The sequence below is a fragment of the Phoca vitulina genome, unplaced genomic scaffold (assembly GCF_004348235.1).
Source record: "Phoca vitulina isolate PV1807 unplaced genomic scaffold, GSC_HSeal_1.0 scaffold55, whole genome shotgun sequence".
Lineage (NCBI taxonomy): Eukaryota > Metazoa > Chordata > Mammalia > Carnivora > Phocidae > Phoca > Phoca vitulina.
The window spans coordinates 9,601,393-9,622,537 of NW_022589758.1; the positions used below are offsets into that span (position 1 = coordinate 9,601,393).

Sequence of the window (21,145 nt, forward strand, 5' to 3'; positions counted from 1 at the left end):
CAGTGAGCAAAACAGCACCACCCATTGGAGGCTGGAGCCCCTTACACCAAGCCCAGCCCCACTGTGCTCTGCAGACGCATCTCCACTAGGGCAAGTCCACCTGAGAATCAGCACAGCAGGCCCCTCCCCCAGCAGGCCCGCACAAACCCCTTGCACACACCAAGTCTACTGATCATAGAGTACTGTAAAGCTTCAGCTCTAGGGGAAATAGGATCTAGCTTCCTTTTTTTTAGATCTAGCTTCTTTTTTTAGAAAAAGATTTTATTTATTTGAGAGAGAGAGGAGAGGGGGGAAATAGGACACGAGCAGGGAGAGGGGCAGAGGGACAACCAGAGTGAGGAACCCAAGGCAGGGGAGGGGGGGGCTTGATCCCAGGACAAGCAGCAAGGGGAAAAAAGTCCTTACCTACAAGAGAAGACAGACCAGGTTCCCAGTAGATCTGTCCACAGAAATTGGGCAGGCCAAAAGAGAATGGCAGGATATATTCAACGCACTGAATGGGGAAAATATGCAGCCAAGAATCCTTTATCCAGCAAGGCTGTCATTCAGAATATAAGGAGAGATAAAGAGTTTCCCAGACAAACAAAAGCTAAAGGAATTCATGACCACTAAACCAGCCCTGCAAGAAATATTAAAGGGGACTCTTTGAGTGGGGGGAAAAAAGACCAAAAGCAACAAAGACTAGAAAGGAACAGAGAACATCACCAGAAACACCAACTTTACAGGTAACATAGTGGCACTAAATTCATATCTTTCGATAATCACTCTGGTTTAAATGGACTAAATGCCCCAGTCAAAAGACATAGGGTATCAGAACGGATTAAAAAAAAGACCCATCAATATGCTGCTTACAAGAAACTCATTTTAGACCTAAAGACATCTGCAGATTGAAAGTGAGGGGATGGAGAACCATCTATCATGCTAATGGACACTGAAAGAAAGCTGGAGTAGCCATACTTATATCAAACAAATTAGATTTTAAACCAAAGACTATAACAAGGGATGAAGAAGGGCATTATATTACAATTAAGGGGTCTATCCATCAATAAGATCTAACATTGTAAATATTTATGCCCCCAACTTGGAAGCACCCAAATATATAAATAGGTTAATAACAAACATAAAGAAACTTATTGATAATAATGCAATAGTAGTAGGGGACTTTAACACCCCACTTACAATAATGGACAGATCATCTAAGCAGAAAATCAACAAGGAAACAATGGCTTTGAATGACTCACTGGATCAGATGTACTTAACAGATATATTCAGAACATTTCATCCTAAAGCAGAGGAATACACATTCTTCTCGAGTACACATGAAACACTCTCCAGACTAGATTACATACTGGGTCACAAATCAGGCCTCAACCAGTGCAAAAGGACTGAAATCATACCATGCAAATTTTCAGACCACAGTGCTATGAAACCTGAAGTCAACCACAAGAAAAAATTTAGAAAGACCACAAACACACTGAGGTTAAAAACATCCTACTAAAGAATGAATGGATGAGGCACCTGGGTGGCTCATTCAGTTGAGCATCCGACTCTTGGTTTTGGCTCAGGTCATGATCTCAGGATTGTAAGATCGAGCCCCACGTTGGGCTCCATGCTCAGCAGGGAGTCTGCTTGAAGATTCTCTCTCCTTCTCCTTCTGCCCCTCCCCATTCTCTAAAATAAATAAATAAATCTTTAAAAAAAAAAGAATGAACGGGTTAGCCAGGAAATTAAAGAAGTAATTAAAAATACACATGGAAGCAAATGAAAATGAAAACACAAGAGTCCAAAACCTTTGGAACACAGCAAAGGCAGTGCTAAGAGGGAAGTATATTGCAATACAGCCTACCTCAAGAAGTAAGAAAAGTCTCAAATACACAACTTAACCTTACACCTAAAGGAGCTAGAAAAGGAACAGCAAATAAAGCCTAAAGCCAGCAGAAGAAGGGAAATAATAAAAATTAGAGCAGAAATAAATGATATAGAAACAAACAAACAACAAAAAAGAGGAGAACAGATCAACGAAACTAAGAGCTGGCCTTTGAAAGAATTAATAAAATCAATAAAAGGAGAATTACAGGCCAATAACCCTGATGAACATGGATGCAAAAATTCTCAACAAGATACTAGCAAATTGAATCCAACAGTACATTAAAAGAATTATTCACCAAGATCAAGTGGGATTTATTCCTGGGCCACAGGCGTGGTTCAATAGTCACAAATCAATCAACGTGATATACCACATTAATAAAAGAAAGGATAAGAACCATATGATCCTCTCAATAGATGCAGAAAAAGCATTTGACAGAATACAGCATCCATTCTTGATAAAACTCTCAACAAAGTTGGTATAGATGGAATATACCTCAACATCATAAAAGCCATATATGAAAGACCCACAGATAATATCATCCTCAACAGGAAAAAACTGAGAGCTTTTTCTCTATGATCAGGAACAAGACAGGGATGTCTACTCCCACCATTACTATTTAACATAGTACTGAAAGTCTTAGCCTCAGCAATCAGACAACAAAAAGAAATAAAAGGCATCCAAATTGGCAAGGAAGAAGTTAAACTTTCACTATTGACAGATGACGTGATATTCTACGCAGAAAACCCAAAAGACTCCACCAAAAAATTGTTAAAACTAATACATGAATTCAGCAAAGTCACAGGATGTAAAATCGATGTACAGAAATCTGTTGCATTTCTATACACCAATAATGAAGCAGGAGAAAAAGAAATCAAAGAATCGATCCCATTTACAATTGCACCAAAAACAATAAGACATCTAGGAATAAACCTAACCAAAGAGGTATAAGATCTGTACTCTGAAAACTATAGAACACTTATGAAAGAAATTGAAGAGGACACAAGGAAATGGGAAAAAAATTCCATGTTCATGGATTGGAAGAACAAACACTGTTAAAACGTCTATACTACCCAAAGCAATCTACACATTTAATGCAATCCCTATCAAAATACCAAAAGCATTGTTCACAGAGCTACAACAATCCTAAAATTTGTATGGAACCACAAAAGACCCCAAATAGGCAAAGCAATCTGAAAGAAGAAAAGCAAAGCTGGAGGCATCACAATTCCAGACTTCAAGTTCTATTACATAGCTGTAGTCATCACGACAGTATGGTACTGGCACAAAAACAGACACATACATCAATGGAACAGAATAGAAAACCCAGAAATGGACCCACAACTATGTGGCCAACTAATCTTTGACAAAGCAGGAAAAAAAATATCCAATGTTAAAAAGACAGTCTCTTCAACAAATGGTGTTGGGAAAACTGGACAGCCACATGCAGAAGAATGAAACTGGACCACTTTCTTACACCATACACAAAAATAACTCAAAATGGATGAAAGATCTAAATGTGAGACAGGAATCCATCAATATCCTAGAGTCGAACACAGGCAGCAACCTCTTCGACCTCGGCTGCAGCACCTTCTTACTAGACACGTTGCCAGAGGCAAGGGAAACAAAAGCAAAAATGAAATATTGGGACTTCATCAAGATAAAAAGTTTCTGCATGGCAAAGGAAAGTTAAAAATAGAACTATCTTATGATCCAGCAATTGTACTAGTAGATATTTACCCAAAGGATACAAAAATACAGATTCGAAGAGTTACATGCACCCTGATGTTTATAACAGCATTATCAACAATAGCGAAACTATGGAAAGGACCCAAGTGTCCATCGAAAGATGAATGGATAAAGAAGATGTGGAACGTTCTGCATGGAGCACTGGGTGTTATGCACTAACAATGAATCATGGAACACTATATCTAAAACTAATGATGTAATGTATGGGGATTAACATAACAATAAAAAATTAAAAAAAAAAGAAGATGTGGAATATGGAATGGAATACAATGGACTATTACTCAGCCATCAAAAAGAATGAAACTTTGCCATTTGCAACAACATGGGTGGAGCTAGAGTGTATTATGCTAAGTGAAGTAAGTCAGTCAAAGACAAATACTGTATGATTTCACTCATATGTGGAATTTAGGAAACAAAACAGATGAACATATGGGAAGGGGGTAAAAAGAGAGAGGGGGGGCACCTGGGTGGCTCAGTCGTTGAGCGTCTGCCTTCGGCTCAGGTCATGATCCCAGAGTCCTGGGATCGAGTCCCGCATCGGGCTCCCTGCTCTGCGGAGGCCTGCTTCTCCCTCTCCCACTCCCCCTGCTTGTGTTCCTGCTCTCGCTATGTCTCTCTCTGTCAAAAAAAAATAAATAAAATCTTTAAAAAAAAAATAAAAAAAAAAAAAGAGAGAGGGAAGCAAACCATAAGAGACTCAACTGTAGAGAACAAACTGAAGGTTGATGGCGGGAAGTCCATGGGGAATAGCTAAATGAGTGATGGGTATTAAGGATGGCACTTGTTATGATGAGCACTGGGTGTTGTATGTAAGTGATGAATCACTAAATTCTACTCCTGAAACCAATATTACACTACATGTTAATTAACTAAAATTTAAATTAAAATTTGGAGAAAAAAAATAAAGTTTCTATGACTTAAGCTACTATAAGTAGGCTCTTCTGTTAGCTGTAGTTAAAAGCATTCCTAACTGATAAAATGATCAAGTTCATTATAAGACATACCACCTCTCTCTAGGTGTGTTAATACATTCAATCAGTTTATAGTCAAATATTAACTGGTCTGGGATACATTTTGAATTATCTCTACTTGATTTCAAGTTTCACTTTCAGAGGTTACCCTTACTTCACTCATTTCTAATTCCACTACCCCAATCATGCAATCACCCCAACTGTTACAGCACTGAGTACCTCAGGTCTCCTTTCCCAGCACTCCTTTCCCTGATCTGTTAATTCTTTCAAGTCTTTCCAACTCGTGCCAGATTGCAGGTATTTCTCAATCAAAATGATCTCTTTTATCATGGTAAACAATTGATTTCAGTGCTGAAGGTATCAGATGTAGTTGATGCTATCATTAACAAAAGCTATAGAATTCCATTTGTGGGAGTCTGGATACCACGTTTACTTACTTATTCTTTATCTCATTCCAGTTTCAAGAGGGTAAAAACAAGATGTTTTAGGCTTTTCCTTTGGTGGTTTCTTACCTGATAGAGGAACAACAGTAGTCCTATATTTCCATTTGTCCTATTTGTTCTTTGTTCCGTTTTCCCTCTTTCCCGGTCTTCCCTTGGATTATTTTTTATGAGTCCATCTTACCTCCTCTATTGACAAATTAGCCACACCTTTTTAATTTTTTTAGTAGTTGCTCTAAGCTTTACAATATGCATCTTTAACTTATCACCATCTACCTTTGAATGTTACAGCATTTAACATACAATGTAAGAATCTTTTAACGACATACTTGCATCCTATCTCCCCCATTCTTTCTGCTGTTGTGCTCATACTTTCTACCTCTGTAAATGTTATAAATCCCATAATATACTGTTATTATTTGTACAAAATCAGTTAATTCTCTTTTAAAGATATTAAAAACAAGAAAAATGTCTTTTATATTACCCACATATTTACCATATTTACTTTTCATTCCTTTGTGTAAATTCATGTGTCCATCTGGTATCCTTTTCCTTCAGCCTGAAGAACTTCCTTTAACATTCCTTGTAGTAGAAGTTCATTAGTGATGAATTCTCTTGGCTTTGACTCAACTGAAACGTCTTTATTTTGCCTTCATCTTTGCAGAACATTTCCACTGGATATAAAATTCTAGGTTCACAATGTTTTTCTTGTAATGCTTTAAAGATGTTCCACCATCTTTTGGTTTGCATTATTTTTGATAACAAACCAGTGATTAATCTCATCTTTAAGATTTTCTCTTTATCACTGGTCTTCAGAAATTTAATTCTGTAGTGCCTTGGTGTGGTTTGTGTTTTTGCTGCTTGGGGTTCACTGGGATTCTTGGATACGTTGAAGAGAGTTTTCAATGAATTTGAAATAATCTGGGAGTTGAACAACAGAATTACAAAACTGTACATTGTGTTTCATTGTTAACATGTTGCTAAAGGTGAATGAAGAGTGCTTAACCACTATTCACAGCTCCTTAACAGCTTTTTCTTTTTAACCATGGTTTCAGAGACAAGGTACTGAAAAGAAAGTTTGGGAAATTGTTCTGTCTGCTGTCCTGCCCAGATTCTAAGCACCGTAACTGCATAATTTCCCTCTATTTTATAGGTAAAATACCTGTAAAAAGGAGAAAGGAAAAAAGTTATGTGAATTAATATGTTCTGCATAATGGCCTTTTCAACATGTTCTCCTATTTTCACTAAGCTGCTTCTTTTTTTAAAAAAATCTCCAGGTATGATTTATAGTTGAATATTAAATCAGGTCATGGATGAGGTCCACTTCTAAAGTGAGACAGAGTTGTAAATAATTTATCCTGGGGATGTGTTCTGGATTGAACCTTGTCTACATGATGTCTGGCCAGGCAGATAAAATACTCCAGGCAGAGTACAATGGAGATTATAATACTGATTACCCAGTTGTGTAATGATGATCTGTAATGACTCCTGATTCTATGACCACTGGGGCAGGCCTCATTGGTTGGCAAATATTAACAGAATCACTGCACAATTATTATTCATGAGAAAGATCAAAGCTTCATGAAATAAGAGAATGATCCTGCATAAGGGCAGAATAAAAATACTTTTAGAGATAAATCCTTCTCTGTCCTTATTGGACCATTCACAATTATTCTTCCTAATCCAAAAATTATTATACTTCTTGTATCACCAGCTAGACAGAAAGGAATAAACATTTAGAGGGTACCTACTTTATTCTAAGCACTCTATATAAGGTTTTTACAACACTATTTAATATTTACAACCATAGGAGGAGGAAACTAACTCCATGTTACAGATAAGCACACTGAGATTCAAGAATCTCATCCAAAATCACATAGCTGGTAACTGGCAGCACTGGAATTTGCCTCTAGGTCTGCCTGGCCTCAAAACTTCCTGCTTTTGCTGCCACACAGTGCATTCAGCTCCATCTTCCAAAAAGTACTTCCTAAGGGGCGCCTGGCTGGCTCAGTCGGAGGAGCATGCAACTCTTGATCTCGGGCTTGTGAGTTTAAGCCCCACGTTGGGTGTAGGGATTACTAAAAATAAAAAACTTAAAAAAAAAAGAAGTACTTACTGAGCCAACTGCACTTTTGTTTCATGTCAACAGGTTGGCATTCTCTAAGTTACTTGCTTAGATGGAAAAACCCCCTCCTCCTGTCAGATGATGAGTGTGTACTCTATCTGGAAGGGAATAATATAAATGAAGAGCTATGGACCATTTTCAAAGTACTGGGCTAGCACTCATCTCAGGAAGAATGACGATAGTGTCATGCCCCAGATTCACTGGTGAGATGTTCAGAGGGGAATCCTCCATGAACACAAAGTCCTGTGGCCTCTGGCATTCTCCTGTGAAGAAGTTTGGATGGGAGTGGCTGCTTGCAGCCTCTTAGGGTGGCCTGGATCTCCGAGCAAGTTGATGGTTTACTGTAGGTGTTTCTGATCCATATTGCAGAGTCCTACTTATCAGTCCCAGCCTTGGGACAGGGGGCAGGGGCATAAGGCAGAGGAGGAAGGCTTAGGAAAAGGAAGAAATTGAGGAGAGGAACTGTCAAGACCAAGCATTCTTTTTTTTTAATATTTTATTTATTTATTCATGAGAGACAGAGAGAGAGAGGGGCGGAGGCAGAGGGAGAAGCAGGCTCCTCGCTGAGCAGGGAGCCCGATATGGGACTCTATCCCAGGACCCCAGGATCACGACCTGAGCTGAAGGCAGATGCTCAGCCATCTGAGCCACCCAGGCGCCCAAGACCAAGCATTCTTTGCTGTAATTAAAACAAGGCGTGTGCTAGTGAAACTTAATTTGTGAGAAGTGGACCAAATGTGTGGAATGTTCACAGTTTTCTGCCTGAGCTCCAACCTCAGGACAGTATTTCATACACTGTCTGTTTTTTAATTTTCCATTTTTGCTATAAGATCTATGAGGTATAGTAAAAGATCTCTTGACTTAGAATCAGGAGACCTGAGTTATATTTCTGACTCTGCCGCCTTCTAGCTGTGTGACCTTGGACGAGTACTTTACCCTCTCTGGGCTTCAGTTTTCTTAGCTATTAGATGAGAAATTTGTACTAGTGAATCACTATCATTCTGCGTTTCTATGATGACAGAAGTCTCAACAGTAGAGGTTGGAGAACTTTAAAGAAAAAAACCTTATTATTCCAGATTATATTCATCCAGGCTAGCTTTATTTAAATGGCTGATTTCATTCCCAGTTTTCCCTGAAGCTCTGGAATGGAAATGTATAATTAACCATTTTTTTAGAATAACAACAAATATCTTTTTAATTTAATAAAATCTAGATGACAAAACAGAGCACATGTAAAAAAATAAGTTATAATACATAGTAATTAAGACTAAATGAAATCACATCTGTAAAATGCCAAGCAAGGCATGCCACTCATAATAGGCACTAAGAAATGCTAGTTGCATATCACGTTTTTTCCTCTCCTATACATCCTCCTATAATTAATCTTCTTAAAATGTATTACAGTTCTCTCAGTCCTATGGTCCTGGGTCCCCTTTTAATCTTCTTGTACCCCTTCTCCTACCTCCATCATCTCTTCAAAAGGAATGACTCAACCCCTTATCCTCTACCTCCAGAATCAGTTCTCAGGTAATAACCTTTGTTGTCTCTAGCACAATATGCCCAACATCTGCTCACATCAGGGCCAGAACATGGGTCTGTTCCTTGTTCCTCAAGTCAGACAGACGCTTGCTTGGGTGGAGTTCACTCCCTTGCACTTCCTTCTTTGAAGTATTTTCTATTTTCCTGGATTCACAGTTAACACTTAATTGCCAGTTTATGAATGGTACAAAGATTGGTAAGCTGGATTCTGAACTTGAAAATCTATTGCATGTACCCAGGGGCCATAGGGAAAAGAGGGGGTGTCTTATACTTTGTGCACTAACAGGCAATTATTTCCTATGATCTTCTTCCTGAGTAACCTCCATACCCAGATTCAAAGAGCTGATACTTTGGGAGGCCTAAGGATGGCTGACTGCACTTTGCAGGTTTCCTAAGTATTTGTGAGGAGTTAGAGCCTTGATCCTTGAGCTGAGTGGTTGACAGCAGTCTTCGCTTCGGATAGGACTTCAGAAGGGGAGAGAGGGAGGGTGGCCTAGAGGAGGAAGGTGACACTGAATAGGTGACAAACTGTGTATCTGCCCCCTCAGTTCTGATTGCTCCTGTCCCTTTTCTCTAGGAGGCTGGATCCCTTCCATCCACAACTAGAACCTGCAATGTTTAACTGTAAGCCCCTGGCGAGCAGGGACTATGCCACGTTTCTTTCATATTCCCCAAGCACAGTGCTTGGCAGGAAACAGACCTTAATAAATGTTTGTTAAATGTTAAATAAAAAAAACCAGGCTTTTACTGACCTTTAAATGCAGACTGACCTCAAGGTGGCCTCCATGATCCTGCCTCCCATTGTTTACGCTTTTGTGTGCTCCTCCCTCTGCTTGTGCATGGGCAGCACTGGTGACTTGCCTTGAACCAAGAGACCATGGTAAGGGTGACACGGTGTCACTCCCATGATTATGTTACATTACGTAAAGCCCTCTCTTGCCAGGCAACAAAAGCAAAACTAGACAAATGGGACAACATCAACCTTAAAAACATCTGTACCTCAAAGGAAACAATCAACAGAGTGGAAAGGCAACCTAAGGAATGGGAAAAAATATTTGCAAATCATGTATCTGATAAAAGGTTAATATCCAGAATACAGAATGAACTCCTACAGCTCAACCATAAAAAACAAATAACCTATTTAAAAATGGCCAAAGAACTTAAACAGACATTTCTCCAATGAAGATATACAAATGGCCAACAAGCATATGAAAAGATGTTCAACATCACTAATCATCAGAGAACCACAATCAAAATCACAATAAGCTACCACCTCACACCTGTTAGGATGACCACTAACCCCCAAAAAACGAAAACAAAAATAAAACCTGGAAAATAACAAGCACTGGTGCAGTTGTGGAGAAAAAGAGAACCCCCGTGCACTGCTAGTGGGAATGTAAAATGGTGCAGCCTCTATGGAAAACGGTGTACAGGTTCCTTAAAAATTAAAAATAGAAATACCATATGATATAGCAATCCCATTTCTGGGTATAGATCCTAAAGAATTGAAAACAGGATCTTGAAAAGATATTTGTACACCTATGCTCACTGTACCATTATTCATAAGAGCCAGAAAGTGGAAGCAACCTAAATGCCCATCAATGTGGCATATAATATGATTGCACTCATATGTGGAATTTAAGAAACAAAACAAATGAGCAAAGAGGGAAGAGAGAAAGAGAGAAACCAAAAAACAGACTCTTAACTGTAGAGAACAAACTGCTGGCTACCAGAGGGGAGGTGGCTGGGGGATGGGTGAAACAGGTGAAGGGGATTAAGGAGGGCACAATATGTGATGAGCACCGGGTGAGGTATGGAAGTGTTGAATCACTATATTGTACGCCTGAAACTAATATTACACTGTATGTTAACTAACTGGAATTTAAATAAAGACTTAAATGCATAAAATTTGTGAAAGTTTGCAGATAGAAAAAGAAATGTGGGATATACATACAATGGAATATTATTCAACTTTTAAAAAGAAGGAAGTTTTATCATAGGCTACAACACGGATAAACCTTGAGGACATTATGGTAAACGAAATAAGCCAGTCACAAAAAGACAGTGTATGATTCACTTACATGAGGTATCTAAAGTCATTAAACTCATAGAGTCAGGAAGCAGAATGGTGATTACCAGGTACTAGGAGGAGGGGGGAATGAGGAGGTTTTCAATAGGTGTAGAGTTTCAGTTTTGCAAGATGAAAAATTGCTAGAGATTTGTTATACAACAATATGCACACACACAGTTAACACTATGGTATTGTACAAATGGTTTAAAATGGTTAAGATGGTAAATTTTATGTTATGTGGGGTTTTTTTCACAATTAAAAGACTATCCTGCTAACAGACTACTCTGTAGACTCTCCTTGCTGGCTTGATGAAGTAAATGGCCATACTGGGTAAGCGCACGTGATAAGGAACTGCAAGCAGCTTCTAGAAACCACAGGTGGCCTCAACCAACAGCCAGTGAGAAGCCAACATCCTCAGTCAAGGACATGAATTCTACCAATGCTAACAACTTGAGCTTGCAAGTGGATTCTTCTTTGGCCATACTCCCCCATGGGAATGCAGCCTGGCTGATGCCTTGAGTAGAGGAATCAGCTAAGCCATGCCTGGACTCCCAACCTACAGAAACTGCAATAATAAATGTATGTAATTTAAGCCACTATGTTTGTGGTCATTTGATATATGGCAAAAGATAACTAATACAAAAGGGATGGTATAAAAAACTTGCTTCCAAGTAACTGCCTTGCTATTGTGGAACCCTGAAATAAAAATGGTTCATGGTGGACAGTAATGGCCCTTGGGCCAACAAGACCAGTCTTAAGTCATAAACATTCAGAGACTTGGAATATGTCCGCATCTTTGCCTGAAAGTCACTCATCCTCTACATCTTGTTTCCAGGAGGCAATTGTTGAAAATTTAACACAATTGCCAAGACGGGGAAAAAAGAGTCATGATCACATGTAGTAAAGTTCAACCCCAGGGTCTCGATGGTCTCTCTCTACCATAATTCTTTATGATCTTCAGTGAGAGTCCCATGGAATGCAACAGTAACAGCCTGGGGTAGGCTTAGACTAGGATGGTAAATTTATAGATTTCATCTTATAAATACATAGGGCGGCTTGGGATAACTCATTATAACATGGGAATGTCTCTGCCTCAGTCTAACGATATGACCTCTCATTCTTTGGTTTGTTATAGGCATTCCTTGTGGCAAGAGTCAGAAATGAGCAGAACTTGGCACATCCATGGGATTTCAAGTATGATCACTCCTATTTCTGCATGTTCCCGAACAGTATCTACCACTCCCAATCCTTCCTTTTGGCCAAGGAGATTCTTACCTCCACTTCTTTGCAGAGTGAATGGAATGGAAACTTTCTGACCATTTGGCTCCCTTAGTCCTTACAAGTGTATAAAGTGGTCGTAGCAGGGGGTGGGGGGTGTGTGTGAGATGGACAAAAGTAAGCAATGGGGGTGGCTGGAAGCATGCAGGCCATCCCATCTGTGGCTAAGCCAAGCCAGAAACTCAAATGTGGTCAGACTTCCCTGGCAGGTCAAAGTCATTGTCTCAGACCTCCACGTCTTCCCAGATGTGCCAGCAGAAAGGAAAGGACTTTCTTGGTGCCAATGAGAAAAGACACTGATTGGCATGGCTTGGATCACAATATCGACAAAGCAGGTGGCATGCTCTGATTGGCAGCTCCCCCACCACTGCCAAGGAGAACCATCTGTTTGGGTGTAGGGGGAAAATAATTATTCAAAAGCAGAAGATGCTTTTCTGGGAAACAACTAGCTGTCCATTACAAGCCCTGATCTTTCCTCTTGTTCAGTATATTTTAGACTGTACCACGAAATCCTAGTTCCAGTCATACCTGTGCTCCTTGTGGTGAGCAGTGAATCCCCCTTTTGCCTAAACTAGTTAGAATCAGGTACTATCACTTGCATATGAGAGTCCTGATTAATATCTTACTTAATACTGACCAGCCTCTTAACTGCAGCCTAAAGTAACATAATACTTTACATTTACAAAGAGAAGTCTTACACTTTCGATGGTCCAGCCCTAAAGATGAAACAAATTTTCATGTCCTAACGTATAATTTCTCAAATAAAGAAAAAGGATAGAAAAAGAAAAGAAAATGTTGGCTCAAAACAGGGTGTTTTCCTGGGGCTAGTTGTTTTTATTGATCATTCTCAAAGGGTGTCATCCACACATAGCAAGAATACCCCCTCTGGGGAAGACCCAAACTCTAGTCTATCCCGAGTATTATAACCTGTGGAATACAGATGTCAGATGTTATCAAAATTTAGATACTTTGAGCTCGAGCAAGCACATCTGGAGAGTCATCTCAAATTATACTTTCATGTAATGAGGAACCTGAATTTACAATGTTTCTCTGGCTTCCGATCAACAAAATTACATCCCTGCTCACCTAGTAATTTCACTTCTAGGAATCTTCCTAAGGAAACAACCAGAAACCTGGGCCAAACTTGGATGGAAAGATGTTCATCAAGCATTATTTATCATTGAAAAAAAATCTAAGTCTTCAACAAGAGAATGGTAAAATAAATTGCACAGAATTGAACTCTAAGAAGCCATTACATTTTCTAAAAAATTTAAATATACTTAATGACGGAAAAATACACTACAAATGTTAATAGTAATAAAGCTAACAGGCCAGGTGCTACACTGAGCACTTTATATGTACTACCTCATTAAATCCTCACAACAACTAACCATATTAAGGATATTCTTATTATTTACTCATTATAGACAAAGAAATGGTGACTTAACAAGGTTCAGTAAATGGCACAATCACACAGATGGGGAATCCAATTTCAAAGTTGTAATAGCTAAGAAGCCACTACATTACTCTGAAAGATAGAAATTATAGTTAAAGGATACCAATTTCTTATTATTACACACATACACACAGGTAATTTTTAAAATATTTTTAAAGGTACAGCAAAAAAGCACAGACCAGTCAGAACTGACACTACGACTAATCATGATGGAAGCCAGATGTAAACAACCAAAATGGCCATCTAGTTTGAGTTAGCCTTTGCTGTATAACAAACCACCCTAAAATTTGGTAGCTTTAAACAACCATTTTATTGGCTCATGATTCTGTGAGTTGATAATGTGGCCTGCGATCAGCTAGGCGGTTATTCTGTTGGTTTTGCCTAGGGTCACTGGTCTGACTACAATCACCTGGCAGCTCAATTGGGATTGGATGGCCCAAGATGGCCTCACTTACACATCTTGCAGTTGGTGCTGGCTACCGGCTGGACTCCTCTCTTCATGAGGCCTTTCCTCCCCAAGGAGGCTAGCTCAAGCTTCCTCATATGGTGGCAGCAGTATTCCAAGAAGGCATGAGCAGAAGCTTTAAGATCTTTTGAGGTCTTGCTTAGAAGTTGTCTATCACCACTTCTACTGCATTCTATTGGTCAAGGCAAGTCACAAAGCCAGTCCAGATTCAAGGAGTGGGGAAACAGACTCTACCTCTTGATGAGAGGAGCTGCAATGAATTTGTGGCCATTTTAAATCTTCTACACTGTATATAACAACTGAGTATCAGCCCTGCATGTATATGTACATAGAAAAAAAGGACAGGAAGGAAATCAACCTACTAACAGGATTATTTTTATTAACTTTTTGCATTTCTGCCATTCTCCAATTTTCTTAATGAATATGTATTACCTTTATAAACAGAAAAAGAAAACCCTGACACCTTCCATAATAGTTTAACAGGGCAGCTTGGACAGCTTCACTTTGGCATGGAAATCAACATAATTCCTTCTTTCCTAGCTCTACCACTTCCTAGCTTTGACAATTTTGTAACCCTTCAGAGCCTCCAATTTTCTCAGTTGTGAAGAAGATGGAGCTAACATCATCTATTTCACAAGACAGTTGTAAAGATCAAATGAGACAATGAATGTAAAACACCCCACAATGTGCCTTGGTGGTTTCCCTTCCTCCTACTCCACCCATACTAAGACCTCCTTAGTTTTATAGGAATTCTCTTTCTCACAAAGCTTAAATTCTGTTGTAGTAAACTACAGACACATACATCTCTAAAGGTAAACTGTATGCCCTGAGGGCTGGTTTCAAAACTTAATCCTCCTTTATAACTCCCAAGTACCTAACACAAGATTGAATAAGTACTTGTTGATGTGTTGACTTATTAACCAAATCAAAGTTTTTCAGTTAATCCCTTTTTATGCAGTTTTAAATATAAATTCCAGTATCAAGAGTAAACATCAGTCATCCATTGTATCTATTCCTGACAATGGAAAAGCCTAACTTGTTTCACCACCATAAGAAAATTCATATTTCTTACGGTTCTAAGCTTCTACACGTGCACAAATACAATCACGATGAGTTGTTTTTGTTTCTGGTTTTTTTAGCCATCTGCTTTTCATAATACGCTCTTCTTGGGGCACCTGGCTGGCTCAGTTGGTAGCGCATGTGACTCTCGACCTCGGGGTCGTGAGTTCAAGCCCCAGATTGGGTTGAAAGATTACTTAAAAAATAAAATCTTAAAAAAAAAAAGAATAGGCTCTTCTTGCCATAATGGCAAAGTGGAGCATAAAAGCATGAAATTTAAACTGGAAAAACAGAATACATAGGAAAAAAATGAAACAAATTTTAATGACAATCATTATTCTGAAAAACTAAGCAACCCAAACTGAAAACAGCCTTGCTATTGCTTCAACGAGGCAGCTACCATCAGTGCTTAGTCATGGAGGTCTAATTTACTGTTATCAATAAACACAAAGGTAACAGGCTCTCCTAGTTCCTCCCACAAGTTAGATCCAAACAGAGTAGGGAAGGGCCTATGAATGGTCATCCATGTGTCATGGTGTCAGGAAAGACAATACCTGAAGTGGCTTAGGCAGATGAGAATCAATGCTATTTTTAAAGATCTTTGAGAAAGACATTTCATAAACTCCCGGGTGACTCACTATGCATAACCTCCCCAGAGGGTGGGAAGGGTAACAAAGAGCCTACTTTTGCTTTCTTTTTTACATACAGGATATTGCTAGCAAAGGCAGAGAATCACTTGTTGAATGTTTCGGTGGGGGGGGGGGGGATCATCTGGTGATAGTCCATTTCTCATTCTATGGACTGAAAATGCTGTGCGCCCCTTTCATGCTTTGACATCCTGGAACCCAGGCAGGGGGGCCAAAGCAAGCCCTCGGGGGCTCTGTCTGGGAGGGTGGGCTGTAAAAGAAAAACTGTATCTGCAAGAGGCTTGAATACTTGTTCCAGTGGGTACAATCGAGAAATAGCTATACTCTAATTCAACCGTTCTCAAACATTTTGCTCTCAGGACATTTAAAAATCACTGAAGAATCCAAAAAGCTTACCTTTGAAAATCCTGTTAAACATAAGAATACACAAGCACACATTCCTTTAGTCACCAGAGCAATGTCATCACACATTCTATAAATCTGTAATTATTTCAAAATAAAAAGCTAAAGAAAAGGGGAAAAAAGCACAGAGGATGGAGCAAGTAGGGATTATAACAACTTTTCAACAGCAATGGAAGCCAGAAGATAATCTGACATCATCACTATGCTGAAAGAAAATAGCTTCCAACCTCAAATTCTATAAGCAGTGAAATAAATCCTTCAAGAATTTTAAGATGAATTGAAGACATATTTAGACAAGCAAAGCAGAAAAGCTTTCAAAAGATCTTTACTGAAGGGAATTGTGAAGAGTGTACCTCAGGCAGGGGAGTGTTTCCACGAGGAAGGCCAGATTTAACAAAGAATAAGAAGGAAAAAAATAAGAAAGACAACAGAGGGCTAACTCTAAAAATTACAAGTATGAAAGAAAAATTATTGAGGAATCCAAATAGTTTACCTTAGGAGATTTTAGAAAACACAAGAATATACAAGCACACATTACATTAGTCATCAGAGCAATGACTTCATCACACACACATCAGGTCGCCTCTGGAAAATTCCAGCAAGAATGAAAAAGGCCAGTGACGTCTTACTATTATTATGAAACTAGTCTTGACACAGACTCCCTGAAAGGAACTTGGGCCCCACAGGGTGCCCCGCACCACACTTTAGAAAACCGCTGCTCTAACCCCCATGTTGCCCAAGGCTGCTTCTCCTGAGTTTCACTTCCCGACCGGCCAAGGAAGAAACAGCAAGGTCACTGGCCAGGGTTCACAAGAGGAACTCCTCTTTTCCTTTTGCAAAGGCGCCTGGGTGACGCGCACGCCACAAAGTCGGGTTTCCGGGAAGGCTTTGAGACGTGCCGCTAGAGGGCGCCCCGAGAGAACCCCCGCGACTCACCTCCCCGCCCCCGCCCGCGCCGGCGCCCGCGCCCGCCGGGTTCACACGGAAGCCCGGAAGAGAAGGAGGCGCCCGGAAGAGGGGGGCGGTCGCGGCCTCATTGGACGAGGTGCCTCCGCCTCACGGCCGGAGGCGGGGCTTCTTTGCGCTAAAAAGCGGAACCCGGCGGCCGCTACAGCGCGCGGGTTTAGTCGCGATCGGGTGCAGCTTTTCCGTCGCTTACCGAGGTCCGCCGGGTCATGGTGCCAGCCTGACTGAGAAGAGGACGCTCCCGGGAGACGAATGAGGAACCACCTCCTCCTGCTGTTCAAGTACAGGGGCCTGGTCCGCAAAGGGAAGAAAAGCAAAAGACGAAAATGGCTAAATTCGTGATCCGCCCGGCCACCGCCGCCGACTGCAGTGACATCCTGCGGCTGATCAAGGTAGCGGGAGGCCCGGACTCCTCCTGGGGCGGGGGGTGGGAGGTGGGGAGCGGCTCCGGCAGGTCCCCCTCTCTCCGCCCGCCTCCCCCAGCCTCGGCCGGGCCGCCCACCCCGTTCCCTCTGAGCTGGTTGGGTCTGGGCCTCACTTAGTTTTCTGCTTCTTTCCCTTTCTCCCATGTGCATCGTCCCAGGAACTGGCTAAATACGAATACATGGAAGAGCAAGTGATGTTAACTGAAAAAGGTAACGCAGCTGTAGCTGGGCGGGGGAAGGGTGTCCGGTACTTGTCATCTTCACCGAGGCCATCACTGTGTGTCCTTGCTGCCCCTTCTTGCAGATCTACTAGAGGATGGTTTCGGAGAGCACCCTTTCTACCACTGCCTGGTTGCCGAAGTGCCCAAGGAGCACCAGTCTCCGGAAGGTAACCGCCCTCCCCTTCCAGAAGCCAAACACCGACTGTTGTATAAAACTTATAGTGTCTGTTGTGTAGAACCACTGACAACACAGGCCAAAGTTACTGAGAAATTGGCCAGAAATAATAGCCAGTGTTCAAACTACTAAGGAAAAAGAAAATAGATGTGCTGCACATAATAATAGGGCGGGTTGAAAGAGCTGTTTAAGTAAGTATCAGAGTGCTGTGGAGACCCGGAAGAGTTTGAGCTGTTTTAAGTAAGTATCAGAATGCTGTGGAGACCCGGAAGAGTTAGGTATAATGTCATTTGTTGTAATTCAGTTTCATAAATGGTTCTTGTTTGACCCTAACGTAACCTTTTTTGTAATTGTGTTAAATCACATTTTTTTCTTTAATTTGTCCCAATCTTCAGGTTACAGTCTCTAGCTTCGCCATGTACATGGCCCTTCCGTGTACATGGATGGGCGGGGAGGTAACTAAAAGATCCTTTACACAATAAAGTAGATGATCATGATAAATGAGGTAAGGTCCTATTATCACACACTTAAAACACGGTAGATCAGAAACTCCAGTATACTCTCTTCCTGTGTTTGCAAAGGACTATAAAGTGGCTAGAAAGTTTAATTTGAAACCTTTGCCTCCATTTGAAATTATAGACACCCTGTAAGAGGGTGTCAGATTGTTTTATTTTTTTGCTGGTCCCTGTTGACTGGTCAGAAGACAGAGCTAAAAGGGGAAGTTGTTTGGGTGGGTGCTTCATTTTTTTCTGAAGTCTCTTCCCCAAGCTAGAAGAAATAAACTCAAAACATAAGGGATGAGGTACTTTTTGGAGGTATGTGGATGTTACGTAATACCTGTTTCTGGGTACCTCTGCTTCTTCTGGCTTAAAACTGGGGAGAGCAAATTGAAAATCTGTGAATTGGAAGGCAAGTTCTGAAATTAAACGTTGCACTTTTGGCCTGATGTCCTGACCTTAAGGAAGCAGAGTTTCTCAACTACAAATATTTACTATTCTGAACTGCCGTGTAAACCCGACTTATTCCCAAGTCAACATACCAATATATCAATAGGATGTGAATAATGTGTGTGTTTAGTTTAAGACTATAGCAGTTTTGCTCTGGCAAGTAATGAAAGCATTCTCACGTCCTGAGTGTGAGATCCAGCAGATTGCAGAGTGGCCAGTCCACGATTTTAGCCTCGCTTCAGCTAGCTCTAATGTGTGCTTTTTGCAAATACATGTTCTGAGAACAGTGAGATCATCCAACAGTGGCCTGGACTGCACTAGCATAAAAATCAGGAGACAGTCCCGACTCAGTGGCTACTTATTTCTGTAATACATGCATGTCTGTTTTTTTAAAAACCTATGATAGACTTCTGATTTTGCAGCTACAACTTCTATGGGTTGCTTTTCGTCCACATCTCATGTGATACTCTTATTACAGGACACAGCGTTGTGGGTTTCGCCATGTACTACTTTACCTATGACCCATGGATTGGCAAACTGTTGTATCTTGAGGACTTCTTCGTAATGAGTGATTATAGAGGTATGGCTGAGTTCAGGAGGGGTTTGCTCTGAAGAGAAACCAGGGCTTATGTCCTAAAGAGGACTTTTTAAACGGTACTTCTCTTTCTTTTAGGCTTTGGTATAGGATCAGAAATTCTGAAGAACCTAAGCCAGGTACGTCTTGGTTTGGGAGGGGGGTGGGTTTGGCTTCCAAGTTTGTTAGGGTTACTGAATCATATTATTTTATTTTATTTTATTTTTTTTACTGAATCATTTTAATGACTGAATCAGACTTGAGCCTTGGAAAGCAGGTGGAAATGTCACCGAGTTTGTTTTACTCTCCCTTACAACAGGTTGCGATGAAATGTCGCTGCAGCAGCATGCACTTCTTGGTAGCAGAATGGAATGAACCATCTATCAACTTCTACAAAAGAAGAGGTGCTTCTGATCTGTCCAGCGAAGAGGGATGGAGACTCTTCAAGATCGACAAGGAGTACTTGCTAAAAATGGCAGCAGAGGAGTGAGGAGTGCTGGTGCAGACAATGACAGCTTCCATTCTATTTTAGATTAAATTCTCAACTGATCTTGCTTTCTGTCCTGCTTGTAGTCAAATAATAGAATGAACACCCATTCCAAAGCTTTATTACCAGTGGCGTTGTTGCATGTTTGAAATGCGGTCTGTTTAAGATGGCAATCTTTATGCAGTTTGGAGTCAGATTTCTCCTTGAACATCTTTTGATAAACAACAAGGTGGTATGATCTTAATGTATATGAAAAAAACTTCATTCTTGTGAGTCATTTAAATGTGTACAATGTACACACTGGTACTTAGAGTTTCTGTTTTGATTCTTTTTTTAATAAACTGCCCTTTGATTTAATTGGTATAAGCATTTTTACTAATCTTTATTTCTCAAGACATTTTTCTTGCTTTTAAATATGAAATAAAAATGGCCAAGAAACATAACTTGATAACCTTACAATTATTGAAAAAGTTTTTAATCCAATTTAAAGTGGTCACAAGCTGTTCTCAAAGTCTAGAAAGAAGCCAGTTGAATTCCATGGTTTTATAGGTAGCAGTGTGTAAAATGACTCGACACTGGTGACACTGGACACTTTATCTGACAGAATTTTCAAGAGCTGAGAACCAGGTTAGAAAGCGAAGCCCATGACAAATAAGCCCGTTTGTTACCCATGGAAAAGGCGGAGACAGGCTTCTCAAACACTGGGGGTGGAGGGGGGCACACACCTTGCCTACAACAAGCTCATCCCACACAAAATGCCATTCTGAAGGGGGGAAAGCAGATCGCTTTGCTAATCAGGCAGGAGCGAACCAACATTTTTACAGGAAATGTGCAAACAAAAACGCTGGAGGTGGGTGAGGGTCCCAATCAGGGAAATCAGTTTATTTGAAGGGCCAGTCTGTGTGGCATTGTCGTACCCCAGTGGGTTTCTATGTAGAAAAACAATAGTGCTTAAAACGGGGTGGTAAGCAAGCTTTCTCCAGAACTGAAAATGAAACTACCAAGAGGCATGAGGAAGAGACAGTCTTAGGTAAATGTTACCTCCTTTCTTTTAAAGTTTTATTTTTCAGTAACTCCACACCCAACGTGGGGCTCAAACTCACAACCCCAAGATCAAGGGTCATACGCTCCTCAGACTGAGCCAGCCAGGCGACCCTGTTACCTCCTTTTATTGCTCATTACACTGAGCTAAATTCCTAAACCCAGCAATTCACATAGTAAAGAAAATGGTAGTTAATAAGAACCACTGTGCTGATTCCCAAGATTAATGTTTTCCAAGT

General features: G+C 40.5%; 2 protein-coding genes across 3 annotated transcripts in view; one reads left to right on the forward strand and one right to left on the reverse strand.

Moving 5' to 3' along the window:
• The window catches only part of APOO (apolipoprotein O), a 160,931-nt gene that overhangs the window by 41,925 nt on the left and 97,861 nt on the right, over window positions 1-21,145 (reverse strand). The gene's annotated exons all lie outside the window — the stretch shown is intronic.
• Window positions 17,157-20,304, forward strand: SAT1 (spermidine/spermine N1-acetyltransferase 1). Its single transcript, XM_032389525.1, has 6 exons — window positions 17,157-17,428; window positions 17,620-17,671; window positions 17,766-17,849; window positions 19,283-19,384; window positions 19,478-19,518; window positions 19,698-20,304. The coding sequence occupies exons 1-6, from the start codon at window positions 17,363-17,365 to the stop codon at window positions 19,866-19,868; spliced, it is 516 nt and encodes a 171-aa protein (XP_032245416.1). The 5' UTR covers window positions 17,157-17,362; the 3' UTR covers window positions 19,869-20,304.

Excerpts from the sequence above, each read along its gene's own strand:
- SAT1 (XM_032389525.1), top strand. The coding sequence starts at position 17,363 with ATGGCTAAATTCGTGATCCGCCCGGCCACCGCCGCCGACTGCAGTGAC. Across the intron at positions 17,672-17,765 it reads AGTGATGTTAACTGAAAAAG|ATCTACTAGAGGATGGTTTC; the intron begins GTAACGCAGCTG and ends CCCTTCTTGCAG. Across the intron at positions 19,385-19,477 it reads CGTAATGAGTGATTATAGAG|GCTTTGGTATAGGATCAGAA; the intron begins GTATGGCTGAGT and ends TCTTTCTTTTAG.